The sequence below is a fragment of the Hermetia illucens genome, chromosome 4 (genome assembly GCF_905115235.1).
Source record: "Hermetia illucens chromosome 4, iHerIll2.2.curated.20191125, whole genome shotgun sequence".
NCBI classification, from domain to species: domain Eukaryota; kingdom Metazoa; phylum Arthropoda; class Insecta; order Diptera; family Stratiomyidae; genus Hermetia; species Hermetia illucens.
The window spans coordinates 164,262,356-164,277,014 of NC_051852.1; the positions used below are offsets into that span (position 1 = coordinate 164,262,356).

Genomic DNA, 14,659 nt, shown 5'->3' on the forward strand with positions numbered 1-14,659 from the left:
CCTAACATCGAGTCGGGCTAAGCTCACGCCGCACGTGTTTGCATTGAGTGTCAAACGAGGCGGCAAGTAACCTCGTTATTGGTGATTCCTGGGATTGTGGATTGTTTTGAGTGAATATTGGCTACAGTTTTAGCGAAAGGACAGTAAATTGAAGCGTAAGTATGAGATTAAGACGTGAATCCTTCATATTTGGGGATGTAGCGAAGGAGGAGCCATTGCTGTTGGAGTGGCTTCGCCTTAAACATAGCATGAGGAGCAAGCACGAAACTGACTCTAAAAATATTTCTTCTACACTTCCAGAGAAAAATGAAGGTGAAATCAAAGGGTCCAGTGGTTGCAGCTAGGCCCAAGAGCCTCGACATGAAAAAGAAGCCCAAAAAACCATTTTCCAACGGAGTTTCCAAAGGGGAAGTGAATGATCCCGTCCCTGCGAAGCCAAAAATTTTGAAACCTGAGAAGGAAGCAAAGGCCAAACAGTTGAAGAAGGAGAAGAAAACTAAACCAAAAGAAAACGGAGCAACGATCAAGGACGAGAAAGACTCAAGCGAGGCAGAAATCACTGAGGACCTGCCAAAGACCAAAAAGTCTAAAACGGCCAAGAAAAGTGAGTCCAAACTCCACAAAAAAGACCTCGAAAGCTTGAAAGAAATCGATCCTGAATTCTACAATTTCCTGCAACAAAACGACAAGAAACTGCTTGATTTTGCCCTGGAAGACAGCGACGGAGAGGAAGCAGAAAGCGATGGCGAAGCCGAGGACCAACCAGGCAAAGACGATGATGAAGAAATGGTTCATAAACCGAGTGGAGAGCTAGAAGTGGCCAGCGATGAAAGTGATTTCCACGACAGCGATGACGACGATGATGAGGACGGCAAGCCCGAATCGAAAGTGGTCACCCTGAAGCTCCTCAGACAATGGCAATCTGACTTGCAAGGAAGCAAAGTCAAAGCCGCAACAATCCGGAATGCAATGCAAGCATTCAGCGCAGCGCTCGCAAGCGTATCCGACGGGGAGAAAGGAAAAACCACATACAAAGTCGAGGGTGCGGCTGCATTCAACGGCGTCATCCAGCTTTGCGTCCTGCACCTCCAGCCGGCAATCCACAGATTCTTGGGCATGCATGAGAAATCACAACTTCCAATCCACAAATCCAAGAATTTTAAGAGAGTTCGGGCTCCCTTAAAGACATACCTCATCGAATTGTCGCTGATAGTCGAGCACGTTTCGAGCAGCAACATTTTGCGAGTTATCCTGAAACATCTGCATCAAGTGGGCATTATGTTGATGTCGTTCCCCTGGCAAGTAACCAAACCGATCTTGAAGCGCTTGGTCGTTTTGTGGAGTACAGCGGAAGAGGAGACAGTCCGCGTGTTAGCGTTTCTGTGCATCCTGAAAATAACGCGCAACCAACAGAAGACAATGTTGAATAACGTTTTGAAGGCAATGTACCTTGCCTACGTACGGAACTCGAAGTTTGTGAGCCCAAACACATTGGCTAACATAAATTTCATGCGTCGGTCGCTAGTGGAGATGTTCGCCTTAGATTTGAACACAACTTACCAACACGCCTTTTTATACATCCGCCAGTTGGCCATCTACCTCCGAAACGCTGTGATCCTGAAGAAGAAGGACAGCTTCCGAGCTATCTACAATTGGCAATACGTCAACTCAATCCGATTGTGGGCCGACCTCCTCGGGGCTACCGCACACAAGCCGCAACTGCAGCCTCTGGTTTACCCCCTCATCAGCATCACGACTGGAGTAGTCAAGTTGATTCCCACTGCGCAGTATTTCCCTCTGCGCTTCCACTGCATTCAAGCTTTGATATCGCTCCAGAAACGTTCAAACACCTTCATCCCTATTTTGCCCTTCATTCTGGAGGTCCTGAACAGCAACGAATTCAACAAGAAACACACAATCGTCTCTATGAAACCGATGTCTTTCGCGTGCGTTATCCGCCTGAATAAACCTCAATTGGCCGAAAATGGTTTCCGCGACGAAGTCGTCGAGCAAGTGTGCGGTCTCATGCTCGAGTACCTTGCACACGAGTCCTGTTCACTGGCCTACCCAGATCTAGTTGTTCCATGCGTTCTCGCTCTCAAACAATATCTGAAAATCTGCAAAAATGCCAACTACTCCCGAAAACTGAAACAATTGTTGGACAAGATCGTGGAAAACTCGAAGTTCGTCGAACAGGAACGAAAGAAAGTCAATTTCGGGTTGCAGGATCGTAACTTGGTGACGTCTTGGGAAACTCAACTGAGGAACAAAGGCACTCCATTGGATGTGTACTACTCCAGCTGGGTGAAAGCTCATGAAATGAAACGGAAACGACAGGCCGCCAATACCGATGACATCAATGACTTCGATATTCCCAAGATAAAGAGGAAGAAGGGCGAGAAGCAAAGCGAAGGCGACGATGGACCTGTCGAACTGTTCCCATCTGGCAGCGAGGATGAAGGCGAGGTAAACGGCGATGCAGAAAAGGCGAAGAAGGAAAAGAAGAGCAAAAATAAGTTGAAGGAGAAGAAGGCCAAGGTTCCGGAACCTGAAGCGGAAAGTGAAGCCGAAGAGGAAGACGATAACGTTGAAGATGTTGATATTGTAAAAGATTTAGATTTGAATGATTGGTAAATAAAGTATTTTTAAGAAAACAAATTTCAAATCATTTTTCTTTGGTAGTTGCAAATTTGATCCAATCTATCCCGAAGGTAAAATTAGAGAGAAAAATAAGGGAGGAAATAGACAAAGCTATCTAGCTTGATTGTTTTTTTAGTAAAAAAAAGTGCCCCACTCTATTTCTTGCTCTGCATGGGATAGACCTCAATGCCCCAAACTATCAGTTCATGAACTGTCTGGCACCACCTACAGCTGATGTGCAAATGTTGACACCAAATCTTCTTCAACTGACGGACTCTCCAGAGTACATCCACCACAATGTTGTCTACACCAATTAAGTGACACCCATGATAATTTGGGTGATGAAACCAATGTTTCGAAAATCCAAGATTAAACACTTTTCAGGCTAGGACCTTCACCTCAGTTGACACGGCAAGACGGACCCTGGTCCTGTCGAGAAATGGGCAAGCACGGTGTCAGGAAGCAAGCAAATTAGTCCAGAACAAAATTCATGTCTGTACGCTAAATATTGGTACCGTCACTAGAAACACATTGATATCTGTCAAAAGCTGCGCAATAGACAACAGCGCATTTTTTTTATTTTGTTATCGAGATTGCCACCTCTGTTTCCATGATGTCATTAAAGAAATCGAATGATTTATAATGACCGATTGATGAAGCTCATCATGCGATTCACTTCTTCATTGCATATGCACCACAGACAGGTCGATCTAACGCTGAGAAAGATACCTCCTGGCAACTATCCGACACAAAAACTTGTAATGTGCCTGCCGATGACGATATATATCACAGTCCAGCACAATGTTCAAATTCAGAATGTCGGAACTACTTTCGCACGATCACTCATGAGGAAACACCATAAAAAAAGTTGCCATCTCCATATTGCATTTCTGGATCTAGAGAAAGCGTCTGAAGAGTGTGGCAGATATATCAAACCCGCTTCGTGTTTTTGCCGATGTTCATCAAAGGAGCACTCAATCACCAATTACTCTTTGTTTGGCGCAGCAACCGGCATCAAGTCTAGGCCTGCCTTAGTAAGGAATTCCAGACATCGCGATTTAGCGTCAAGGTCCACCAATTCGAAAAGCTGCCTGGCGTCCTGAAGTACGCCATTTTGCCACCTCATGCAGGGTCTGCCTCGTCTTCCTTTTCTACCATAGATATTGCCCTTATGGATCATCCTCATCCATTCGGATTAGATGACTCACCCACCGCAACTTGTTGAGTCGGATTTTATCCACAATCAAACGGTGGTGGTATCACTTATAGATTTCGTGGTTATGTCGGCTACGGAATGGTCCATCCTCTTGTAAGGGGCCAAAAATTCTTCGAAGGGTTCTTCTCTCGAACACGGCAAATAGTTCGCAATCTTTTTTTTGCCAAGAACCCAGTTCTTCGAGGAATACATAAAGGCTGGCTTTGGCCTTATTGTGAGACGTTTCGAGCAGAACAGTTTTCCTAAGCTGAAATAGGCCCTGTTGGCTGACAACAACCATGCGCGGATTTCATCATCGTAACTGTTATCGATTGTGATTTTCGACCCTAGATAGGAGAAATTATCAACGGTCTCAAAGTTGTAGCCTCCTATATTCATTCTTCCCGTTTGACCAGTGCGGTTTGATGTTGTTTGTTGGTTGGTTTTTGGTGCTGACGTTGCCACCATATACTTTGTCTTGCCTTTATTGATGTGTAGTCCAAGCTCTCGCGCCAATTACTGCCTGCTCGATCTGGATGAAGACAGTTTGTACGTCTCGGGTCGTTCTTCCCCTAATGTCGATATCGTCAGCATAGGCCAGTAGTTGGGTGGACTTAAAGAGGATCGTACCCCCCGCATTTACCTCAGCACCACGGATGACTTTCTCTAGGGCCAGGTTAAAGAGGACGCATGATAGGCCTCGTCAGACTTTGATTCGCTGTGCCATATCTTGAGCACAAGTTGATGAACCACTTGGTGTAATTGGTCGACTTATGATTCTTAAGCGGATGAATTGCACGGACTGTTTCTCCTATACTTGGTGGTGGCAGTATTTGTCCGTCGTCTTCAGTTGACGGGACCTCCAACTCGCCGATGTTCTGGTTGTTCAGTAGTTCATCAAACTACTCAAACCATCACTCCAATGTGCCCATTCTGTCGGAAATCAGATTTCCCTCTTTGTCTCGGCAGGATAAACATCGAGATGTGTAAGGGTTCATCCTGATGACTTGTTGGTAAAACTTGCACGCCGGGTGCGGTTGCTGCCTGTATTTTTCTAGTTCACAGACTTGTTGGTTCTCCCAGGCTTCCTTTTTCCGTCTGTGAAGTCGCTTCTCCGCTCGCCGGAGTATGCAGCCTTCTTCCGTTCCGTTGCTAGCTTACATTCATCGTCAAACCAGCGGTTCCGACTCTTTTTGCGGTTGGGGCCAAGTATGTTTGTGGCCGTATTTATGATAACGTTCTTCAGATGATTGTGAAGATCATTTGTTGATGCTTCACCTCCAGGATCTCTGTTGACTGCGGTTATTGTGGCATCTATTTCCCACTTATAGATGTTACGGAAGGCTGTGTTGTGGATGGTTTCAGTGTTAAGGACCGAAGGCCGTTTTTTTCGCTTTTTTAGACATTTTTTGTGAAGAACCGGATAAGGATACAAATACGAATTTTTCACAATAAATTTATTAATATCTTGAGCATGCGTATTAATTTTTCCAGCCCGGCAACATAGTTCAGTATTGAAATACAGAGCAATTTATATACCCATCTCCAAAAAAGGTATTTTTCTGCCGCCACGCTAGAGGTCGGTGCGATCATCTTAAAGAAAAAAAGTAAACGGCATTTTAACGTACAGACTTAACTACAGTCCGCAAACTAGTATTATTAAAAAATATTAAAAACTAAATTTTTGGTGCCGTATTAAACTTCTTTTTGTGAATTTTGGTGTTTTTTTGAAGTTTCTTTAATGAATGAAAAAAAAACTACTAAATGAATCGCAATTATCCTAGTTTGCGGACTGTAGAAATATGTTCTGAATAACTCATGAAAATTTCAAAGAATTTCGTTTGACGGATTTTGAGCTATGGTGGCATCAGATTTTTAATATGCAGTTTCGAGAAAAGTGCATTGAAAAAGTAGGATGTGGTTTTTAGCCATAAAATCTTAACAGACCATTAATCTGCGATGCCTAGTCCATAAATCTTATGTTTCTTGAAGAAACACATGTACAGCCTTGGCTTCAATTCTAGTCCTTTTAGCGAAGTCATTCGGACCGATAAATACGCGCTTTATTACGGCAATCGACATAAATCTGACATGTGACTTATTACGTGTTTAACACTATAATTTCCGAACGACTCCGAATATCAAAAAATCACTTTGCCCTCACTTATCTAGTTAAAACTGATGCTAAAAAAACATTCGATTCCGCGGATCCGACACATGGGGTGACCCTCTTAACTCTCACCTGATTGTCAAAGGGGATTTTGGGTGGTGTTGTTATTCAAGCTCGGAGCACCATGCAAACGAAATATGCTCAGAGTCTATATTGGCCCCCCTATATGTTCTGACATTCATCAAAGCTGAGAGCTGTCGGCGTTCGATCAACACGTGGTCAATTCGGTTGAAAGTGGTCCCGTCGAGAGAGGCCCACGTATGTTTGTGGGCCACTTTCCGCGCAAACCAGGTACTTCCAATAACCATTTCGTGTGACCCTGCTAATTGAGTAATCCGCAGTCCGTTATCATTTGTATTTTGATGTAAGCTATGGGAGCCAACGTATCACCTGAATACGGGCTCCGTCCCTAATTGGCTGTCAAAATCCTCAAGTATGATTTTGATATCATATCTGGGACAGGATTCGAGGGTTTGTTCTATTGCCTCGTAGAAGGTATCCTTCTCCGACTCTGCAGTCTCCTCTGTAGGGGCGTGAACGTTTATGAGGCTTATATTTCTAAATTTGCCTCGCAACCGCAGAGTGCATAGCCGGTCGCTTATGTTTCAAAGCCGATAACAGCAGGTTTCATTTTTTGGCTGACTAAGAAACCAACTCCAAGCACATGGTTTACTGGATGGCCGCTATAATATATGGTGTAGCGACGCTTCTGCAGGAAACCGGTCCCTGTCCAACTCATCTCCTGTAACACTTACATGAGCCTTATATTGGGACAAGGTATAGGCCAGCTGCTTGGCAGCTCCATCTCTGTACAGGGAGTGCACGTTCCATGAGAAAATGCGTAAATCGTTATTCATTTATCGTTGCTGGGTTCGTCATTGTCATCCATCCAGTCCGAGGCTCCTGTTGTGGCTTCGTAACTTCGGTTTTCCGTGTAGGGTTGTCAGCCCTACCCAATCCCCAACCTGAAGGACCAGTTGGTACAATTTGTCTCGTTTTTAGGCGCGGGAGACTCGCCTTCATACTTCTCCGTATGTAGCTTTTCGTTAAGAAAGAGCTCTCAGCGATCACCACGTGGAGGTGGAAATGGGTTTGGTAGTAGAGCTGTTAGTGTTGGTTCAGCAGGCGTTTCCCAGGTTTTATACTCCATCGTGGGTACCAATCCACAATTCACCCTGGGACCTATACTACCCTTTGACCACTAATTGTATATTTCCCCTTAAAAGAGATATTCATAAATACTTTTCTGTCCTATGCTAAAATCGGTATAAAAACCTAAAACATTGCTCTTTCCAACTCCAACAAACAAAATGTAAATGCAAAAGGGTTCTTCTGTTGCAAATCCACCCAAAAACTTATCGTTGATCGAACGTAGACCGTATCCTTTTCAGATACTCTCTAAATTTCACATTCCATCCATGCATAGCTCCCTCAAAAAGCCCCGGGTAAATCTGCACGGCCTGAAACGAAAAGGGGATGAAGTACGGGACAGTAATAAAAATGTTTGCACATAAATAGCAGCGGATTTTCTCCAGCTATCCAGAAGTCCACCGTCGTCCTCCAGGACAAATTCAAAGTTTTTTATCTGATATCCAGAACTGAAATTTTAGTATTTATTCTTCTTGAATGCTTTATATTTACATATAAAAATAGCGTTAGATATATATATATAGATTGCAAAAGGACCTCACGGATTCCTACAAAGATTCCCACATTCGACTTTTCATTTAAGAGCTGCTGTTCACGCCTTTTCCTTCGCTTCCACCCCTGTCTCCTCGGCTTCAGTGGGGACATTTTTCATGCTCACTTCTGGAGGAATATCCTCGACCTTAACATCGTCCCCGTTCAATGCCGTCTTCAGCATTTCGTTAATGGTTTGTATGCCACGCGCGAACCTTCGTTCGCGACCCTCTTCCTTTGCTTCCTTGGCCGCCTTCTCGGCCAGTTCGTACATTTCCAATCTGCTCTTCAAAATTTGAATCTTACTCATAAGCGTCGTAGGCAGAACGATCACTGGCGACCTTGTGTCACGCTCAGCGGCAGATTGACCACTTTGGGCAGGTCTGGATGCTCCCGTGATTTTTGCCAATTCGGCCAGAAGTTCCGGGTCGTTTTCATCGGCCTCAGAGACATCATCGTCCACGTCTTTGTCGATGTCCTGGATAACATCGGCTATCCTTTTGTCCAATTCCTCCGTGGGCGTCTTGACACCGTTTTCCATAGTTGATGATTCACGAGAAAGTATCTAAAATGTTTACAAACAAATTAGAACGTTTACCTACGTTACTCGATACGAAAGGACTGGGCACAGCAAGTGGTGCACTCCTAGCCGTACTCACCGACGAAACCACAAATTTGTTTGACAATAAACGCAAAAGACGCAAGATGGGCTGACAATTTGCCACTGAAGACGTCAAATGAAATTCGTTTTTGATTATGGAAAAGTTTCTACGAATGAGTCACACAAAACTTGAAAAATGGTTGGATCTTGTGGATGGTGCGTGACGTCATGTTGTTAAAGTAGATTTGGTATTTACGCAAATTTATCGTTTGTGGTTGTAAGGACGAAGTAATTAAGTCTTACATTGGACAGGTAGACTAAAATACACATTTCTACCTAAAAAATAATTAGATTCTTATCAAAGACAAATTTTATGATTTTTAGGTGCGTAAAAAAGATGTCACATAATGGATTCCTCTTGAATTAGTTTTGATTCCACCGAATCATCATCATCATCAACGGCGCAACAACCGGTATCCGGTCTACGCCTGCCTTAATAAGGAACTCCAGACATCCCGGTTTTGCGGCGAGGTCCACCAATTCGATATCCCTAAAAGCTGTCTGGCGTCCTGGCCCACGCCATCGCTCCATCTTAGGCAGGGTCTGCCTCGTCTTCTTTTCCTACCATAGATATTGCCCTTATAGACTTTCCGGGTGGGATCATCTTCATCCATACGGATTAAGTGACCCGCCCACCGTAACCTATTGAGCCGGATTTTATCCACAACCGGACGGTCATGGTATCGCTCATAGATTTCGTCATTGTGTAGGCTACGGAATCGTCCATCCTCATGTAGGAGGCCAAAAATTCTTCGGAGGATTCTTCTCTCGAACGCGGCCAAGAGTTCGCAATTTTTCTTGCTAAGAACCCAAGTTTCCGAGGGATACATGAGGACTGGCAAGATCATAGTCTTGTACAGTAAGAGCTTTGACCCTATGGTGAGACGTTTCGAGCGGAACAGTCTTTGTAAGCTGAAATAGGCTCTGTTGGCTGACAACAACCGTGCGCGGATTTCGTCATCGTAGCTGTTATCGGTTGTGATTTTCGACCCTAGATAGGAGAAATTGTCAACGGTCTCAAAGTTGTATTCTCCTATCCTTATTCTTCTTCGTGTTTGACCAGTGCGGTTTGATGTTGTTGGTTGATTCGTCTTCGGTGCTGACGTTGCCACCATATATTTTGCCTTGCCTTCATTGATGTGCAGCCCAATATCTCGCGCCGCCTGCTCGATCTGGATGAAGGCAGTTTGTATGTCTCGGGTGGTTCTTCCCATGATGTCGATATCGTCAACATAGGCCAGTAGTTGGGTGGACTTGAAGAGGATCGTACCTCTTGCATTCACCTCAGCATCACGGATCACTTTCTCGAGGGCCAGGTTAAAGAGGACGCATGATAGCGCAACCCCTTGTCGTAGCCCGTTGTTGATGCCGAACGGTCTTGAGAGTGATCCTGCTGCTTTTATCTGGCCTCGCACATTGGTCAGGGTCAGCGTAGTCAGTCTTATTAATTTCGTCGGGATACCGAATTCTCTCCTGGCCGTGTACAGTTTTACCCTGGCTATGCTATCAAAGGCGGCTTTAAAGTCGATGAATAGATGATGCAACTGTTGTCCGTATTCCAACAGTTTTTCCATCGCTTGCCGCAGAGAGAAAATCTGATCTGTTGTTGATTTGCCTGGAGTGAAGCCTCTTTGGTATGGGCCAATGATGTTCTGGGCGTAAGGGGCTATCTGGCCTAGCAAGATAGCGGAGAATATCTTATAGATGGTACTCAACAACGTGATACCTCTATAATTGCTGCACTGTGTGATATCTCCCTTTTTATGTATGAGACCGATTATGCCTCGTTGCCAATCGTCAGGCATTGATTCGCTGTCCTATACCTTGAGCACAAGTTGATGAACCACTTGGTGTAACTGGTCGCCTCCATATTTAGCCAATTCGGCTGTAATTCCATCGGCTCCTGGCGACTTATAATTTTTTAGCCCATGAATTGCACAGACTGTTTCTCCTAAACTTGGTGGTAGCAGTATTTGTCCGTCGTCTTCAGTTGGCGGGACCTCCAACTCGTCGATGTTCTGGTTGCTCAGTAGCTCATCAAAGTACTCAACCCATCGCTCTAATATGCCCATTCTGTCGGAAATCATATTTCCCTCTTTGTCTCGGCAGGATGAGCACCGAGGTGCATAAGGCTTCATCCTGCTGACTTGTTGGTAAAACTTCCGCGCCTGGTGCGGTTGCTCCCTGTACTTTTCTAGTTCACAGACTTGTTGGTTCTCCCAGGCTTCCTTTTTTGGTCTGTGAAGTCGCTTCTCCGCTCGACGGAGTTCGTGATAAGACTCTGCGCGTGCCCGCGTTCTTTGAAAATGCAACATTACTCGGTATGCGGCATTCTTCCATTCCGTTGCTAGCTTACATTCATCGTCAAACCAGCCGTTCCGACTCCTTTTGCGGCTGGCGCCAAGTATGTTTGTGGCCGTATCCATGATAACGTTCTTCAGGTGATTGTGAAGGTCATTTGTTGATGCTTCATCTCCAGGTCCTCTGTTGACTGCGGTTATTACGGCATCCATTTCCCTCTTATAGGTGTCGCGGAGGGTTGTGTTGTGGATGGCTTCAGTGTTCACTCTCACCTGATTGTCAGAGGGGATTCTAGGTGGTAATGTTATTCGAGCTCGGAGCACCATGCCAACGAGATAGTGATCCGAGTCTATATTGGCCCCCCTATATGTTCTGACATTCATCATGGTTGAGAGGTGGCGGCATTCGATCAACACGTGGTCAATTTGGTTGAAAGTGGTCCCGTCTGGAGAGGCCCACGTATGTTTGTGCACCGCTTTCCACGCAAACCAGGTATTTCCAACAACCATTTCGTGTGACCCTGCTAATTGAATAGTCCGCAGTCCGTTATCATTTGTTTTTTCGTGTAAGCTATGGGAGCCAACGTATCGCCTGAATACGGGCTCCTTCCATACTTGGCTGTTAAAATCCCCAAGTATGATTTTGATATCATATCTGGGACAGGCTTCGAGGGTTCGTTCTACTGCCTCGTAGAAGGTATCCTTCCACCGAATGGTTGCTTTAAATCCGTCCTTAAAGGAGTCAAATCACAATATAGATATTCAGGGGACAGTACGAAACAGGAGACACCAAGAAAAAGGAGTAACTTGGAGCAAGCACAACACGGGGGAGGGTCCGTTGTAATATTTGTATGTAATAATTGAATACAGGCGGGTGTATCAAAACCGTTTCGTGTCTCTGTTGGTGTTCATCAAGGAAGCGCCCTCTCACCACTTCTCTTTGTTCTTGTTATGAACACCGTCACATGGGATATCCAACGTCCAGCGCCCTACACACTGCTTTATGCAGATAATGTTTTCCTAGCATCTAATAGCAAAAATGATCTCGAGCAACTTGTCCAAAAATGGAATGATCGCCTCATGCAACACGGTCTCAGGTTGAATTTAAACAAAATTGAATTTTTAACGACCGATCCCCATGAAACAGGCACAATCACTGTCAGCGGCAGTGATCTGCCCAGAACTGAGCGATTTAAATACCTCGGGTCAACGCTATCGGCCAATGGAGAACTGCGTTATGAAATTGCTTCACGCATTAACGCAACCTGGATGAAGTGGCGTTCCACAACTGGTGTTCTTTGTTATCGACGTATCAACGAACGTCTCAAATCTAAAATTTACCGCAATGTCGTCCGTCCAGTCGCTCTCTATGGCTCTGAGTGTTGGCCGACTATAAAAGAAGTCGATGGTAAACGACCAAAAGGCAGACCTAAACAACGGTGGCTTGATACGCTAAATGGAGATTTGAAAGCCTCGAGTTTGCACCCAGATCAGGCGTTTGATAGAGCCAAATGGCGAAGCCGATCACGACGAGCCGACCCCGCTTGTGAACGAGACCAAGGCTAAAGAAAAGGAAGAATAATGGAATACTAATAAATACCTATAGCTGTTGGAATAATAGATATCTGACGGTCTAATGATCATTGCAAATGATCCGATCACTTTTCAGCAGGACAATGCGACCGTGAATTCTGCCAGGAAGGAGAAATCCTTTTCCATTCTTTTCTTCTCGATTAGGCAATCAGGTTGCGATCGAGGTGCGAATTTCGGAGGCCTCATAAAATGCGGGGTCGTGTGGAGAAATTTATAGAAGACATGCTTTCCGGACTCTATGAAAAGCTTGATCAAATCAGGGAAGGGGAGGTACGGACACGAAGACGGGAAAGAAGAGGACGTATGACCGCTGCCGTAGGAGTTTTCACTAAGGATGGCAAAATATCAGAAGGAAAATTTACCATCCTCCGAGAATGCCTGTAAACAAAAATGCTGGAGCTTGGAACGAAGCCAAGATTTAACAATCAAGGTTTTCGCAATGGACTCCTCCATGTGGAGTGCACTGAATGGGATGCCTTAAAGTGGCTTCAGCAGGTAATCTTTAAGTTCTAACGGGCGGCCTAAGTTCACTATTGTAAACGCTGAATTGCGCAGGATAGAACATGTCGGATGTTGGTTATGGGGAAACAACAGATGGGGGGGCAGAGCATTGGAAGAGTTACTGGCAGTACTGAATGCCTTCCGATTCTTGGTAGTTTGGTAGATGATGTAAATTCACCCTGAAACGTAAAGAGAACTGTTTGTAGAGAAATGCGTGAAAGCCTTCTACACCGACAACAAACAACAATTGGCAGAGCCTAAATGCTGCTAAGCACACCAAACTTTTCCTGTCAGAATCTAACATGCATACCGCAAAGTTTATCCTGTCGAAAAACAGGAACATTGTAAGCAATCTGACATACCATAATTCACCAGCTTGCACAAGATGATACGTGTCCCTCCTTTTGTAATGTATTATATCACTGGCATAACCTCGTGTTATGTGGGAAGCCGTGCCTTGGGATTTATTGTGGTATTTTTCTTTTTTAATTGAACATACTTTTGATTGCCATATCTAATTCACGGTTAGCATCGTAATCCACAGGCGGCAGGTACGGCTCCACTGAACCAGTAACTTGGTTCGTACTTCCCTACTACTGTTACTGTTCGGTCCGCTCCATGTTCCGCCTCTTGCTGTCTCTGCCGTTGCTTTGGCTCGCGGAGATCTCGCTTCGCTAATTGGCTTCTCGGCTAGACGCGATCCCCTGGAGGAGATGTAGCATCTGCAGCTCCAACTACTACCGTACTTTAAGGCTTCCCCTGGGTGATCACTCCTTCTTCCCACTTACCAGTGGGGTCTGCCCGAACGTGAGGTGTCGGGTCCGGTACTGAGCCAAAGTGATGACGGTCCTTGGATGACGTCCTGTCGTTGCCTGTTCGGGGGATGCGTATCTTTGAGCAGATAGCCTTCGGTCCTCATCTCGGAGGGACTGGCAACTGTCCGTCCGCGTACACAGTTCATTTAGAAGGACGCCCGATTCCTACGAACTCAGAATGAATCCTTGAGGTACACCAGATGAAGAGAAAAAGGACCAGCATATGAAACCATCATAATTAACGCTTGAGAAACGGTTGGGAAGGTAAGAAGTGGACTACATATGTAATGAGTTACAGGGAAATATAAAGTGATGCGAGTTTGAAAAAAAGTCGTGTGACTAACGGACTCAAAGGTCTTAGAAAAGTCACAATCCGCATTTCCTGCCGTGGATTTTTACGATTGGCCACACTCACTGAGGAAGAAGACAACTGGTCCTCGGAATACCGGTATATGAGGAATAAAAAGCTCACTATTCGGCATTTAAAAAATAAAATTTGTGTTTTTTTTTTTCATTATAAAATAAGCTGAAAAAACGGGACACATAACCGAAGAAATAACAATGGCTTTTTTTCACTGTTGCTGATCCACGGACTCCTCTGTTCTGGGCTGGCACTTAAATTTGGGTAGAGGTGAACCAGGGTCTGATGAGCTGTCTCTGTCCTGAACGAAATCGGAAGTAGTCTATTTTTATCTGTGATTGATTACTGCGCTGTGCATTAGACCAACGTTGCAACAACGCGAGGAGTGCAGTGTGGTAGTGACGGTCCTCAAAAAAGGAAACAGCAATTTCACTTTCGCGACTGCAAACTATTACGAGCGTCGAAAAAAAAGGCACAAACATATTCCATTAAGTTAAGCAGCACACCACCAGGATCTTTACTGGGATATCGAGACAGAGCGAGAGATTTATAGTGTATCAACACGCCGGCCGGGTTGTTACTGGGGAAGAACCTCGCCCTATATCTATATATATAATAGAAAGTGGTGTTAGTTACACTATTTATAACTCAAGAATGGCTGAACCGATTTGGCTGAAAATTGGTGGACAGGTAGCTTAGAACCAGGAGACGGACATAGGATACTTTTTATCCCGCTCGACCGC

General features: G+C 44.9%; 2 protein-coding genes across 2 annotated transcripts; one reads left to right on the top strand and one right to left on the bottom strand.

Annotated features, from left to right (window-relative positions):
- Positions 1-16: 16 nt before the first annotated feature.
- Positions 17-2,652, top strand: LOC119654557 (nucleolar complex protein 2 homolog). Its single transcript, XM_038060005.1, has 2 exons — positions 17-155; positions 301-2,652. The coding sequence occupies exon 2, from the start codon at positions 307-309 to the stop codon at positions 2,632-2,634; it is 2,328 nt and encodes a 775-aa protein (XP_037915933.1). The 5' UTR covers positions 17-155; positions 301-306; the 3' UTR covers positions 2,635-2,652.
- Positions 2,653-7,599: 4,947 nt separating this feature from the next.
- Positions 7,600-8,486, bottom strand: LOC119654378 (coiled-coil and C2 domain-containing protein 1-like). The gene is made up of 2 exons (XM_038059735.1): positions 8,345-8,486; positions 7,600-8,250 (listed from the first exon to the last, which is right to left on the bottom strand). Exon 2 carries the CDS (start codon positions 8,224-8,226, stop codon positions 7,747-7,749), a length of 480 nt encoding a protein of 159 aa, XP_037915663.1. The 5' UTR covers positions 8,227-8,250; positions 8,345-8,486; the 3' UTR covers positions 7,600-7,746.
- Between the last annotated feature and the right edge of the window lie 6,173 nt (positions 8,487-14,659).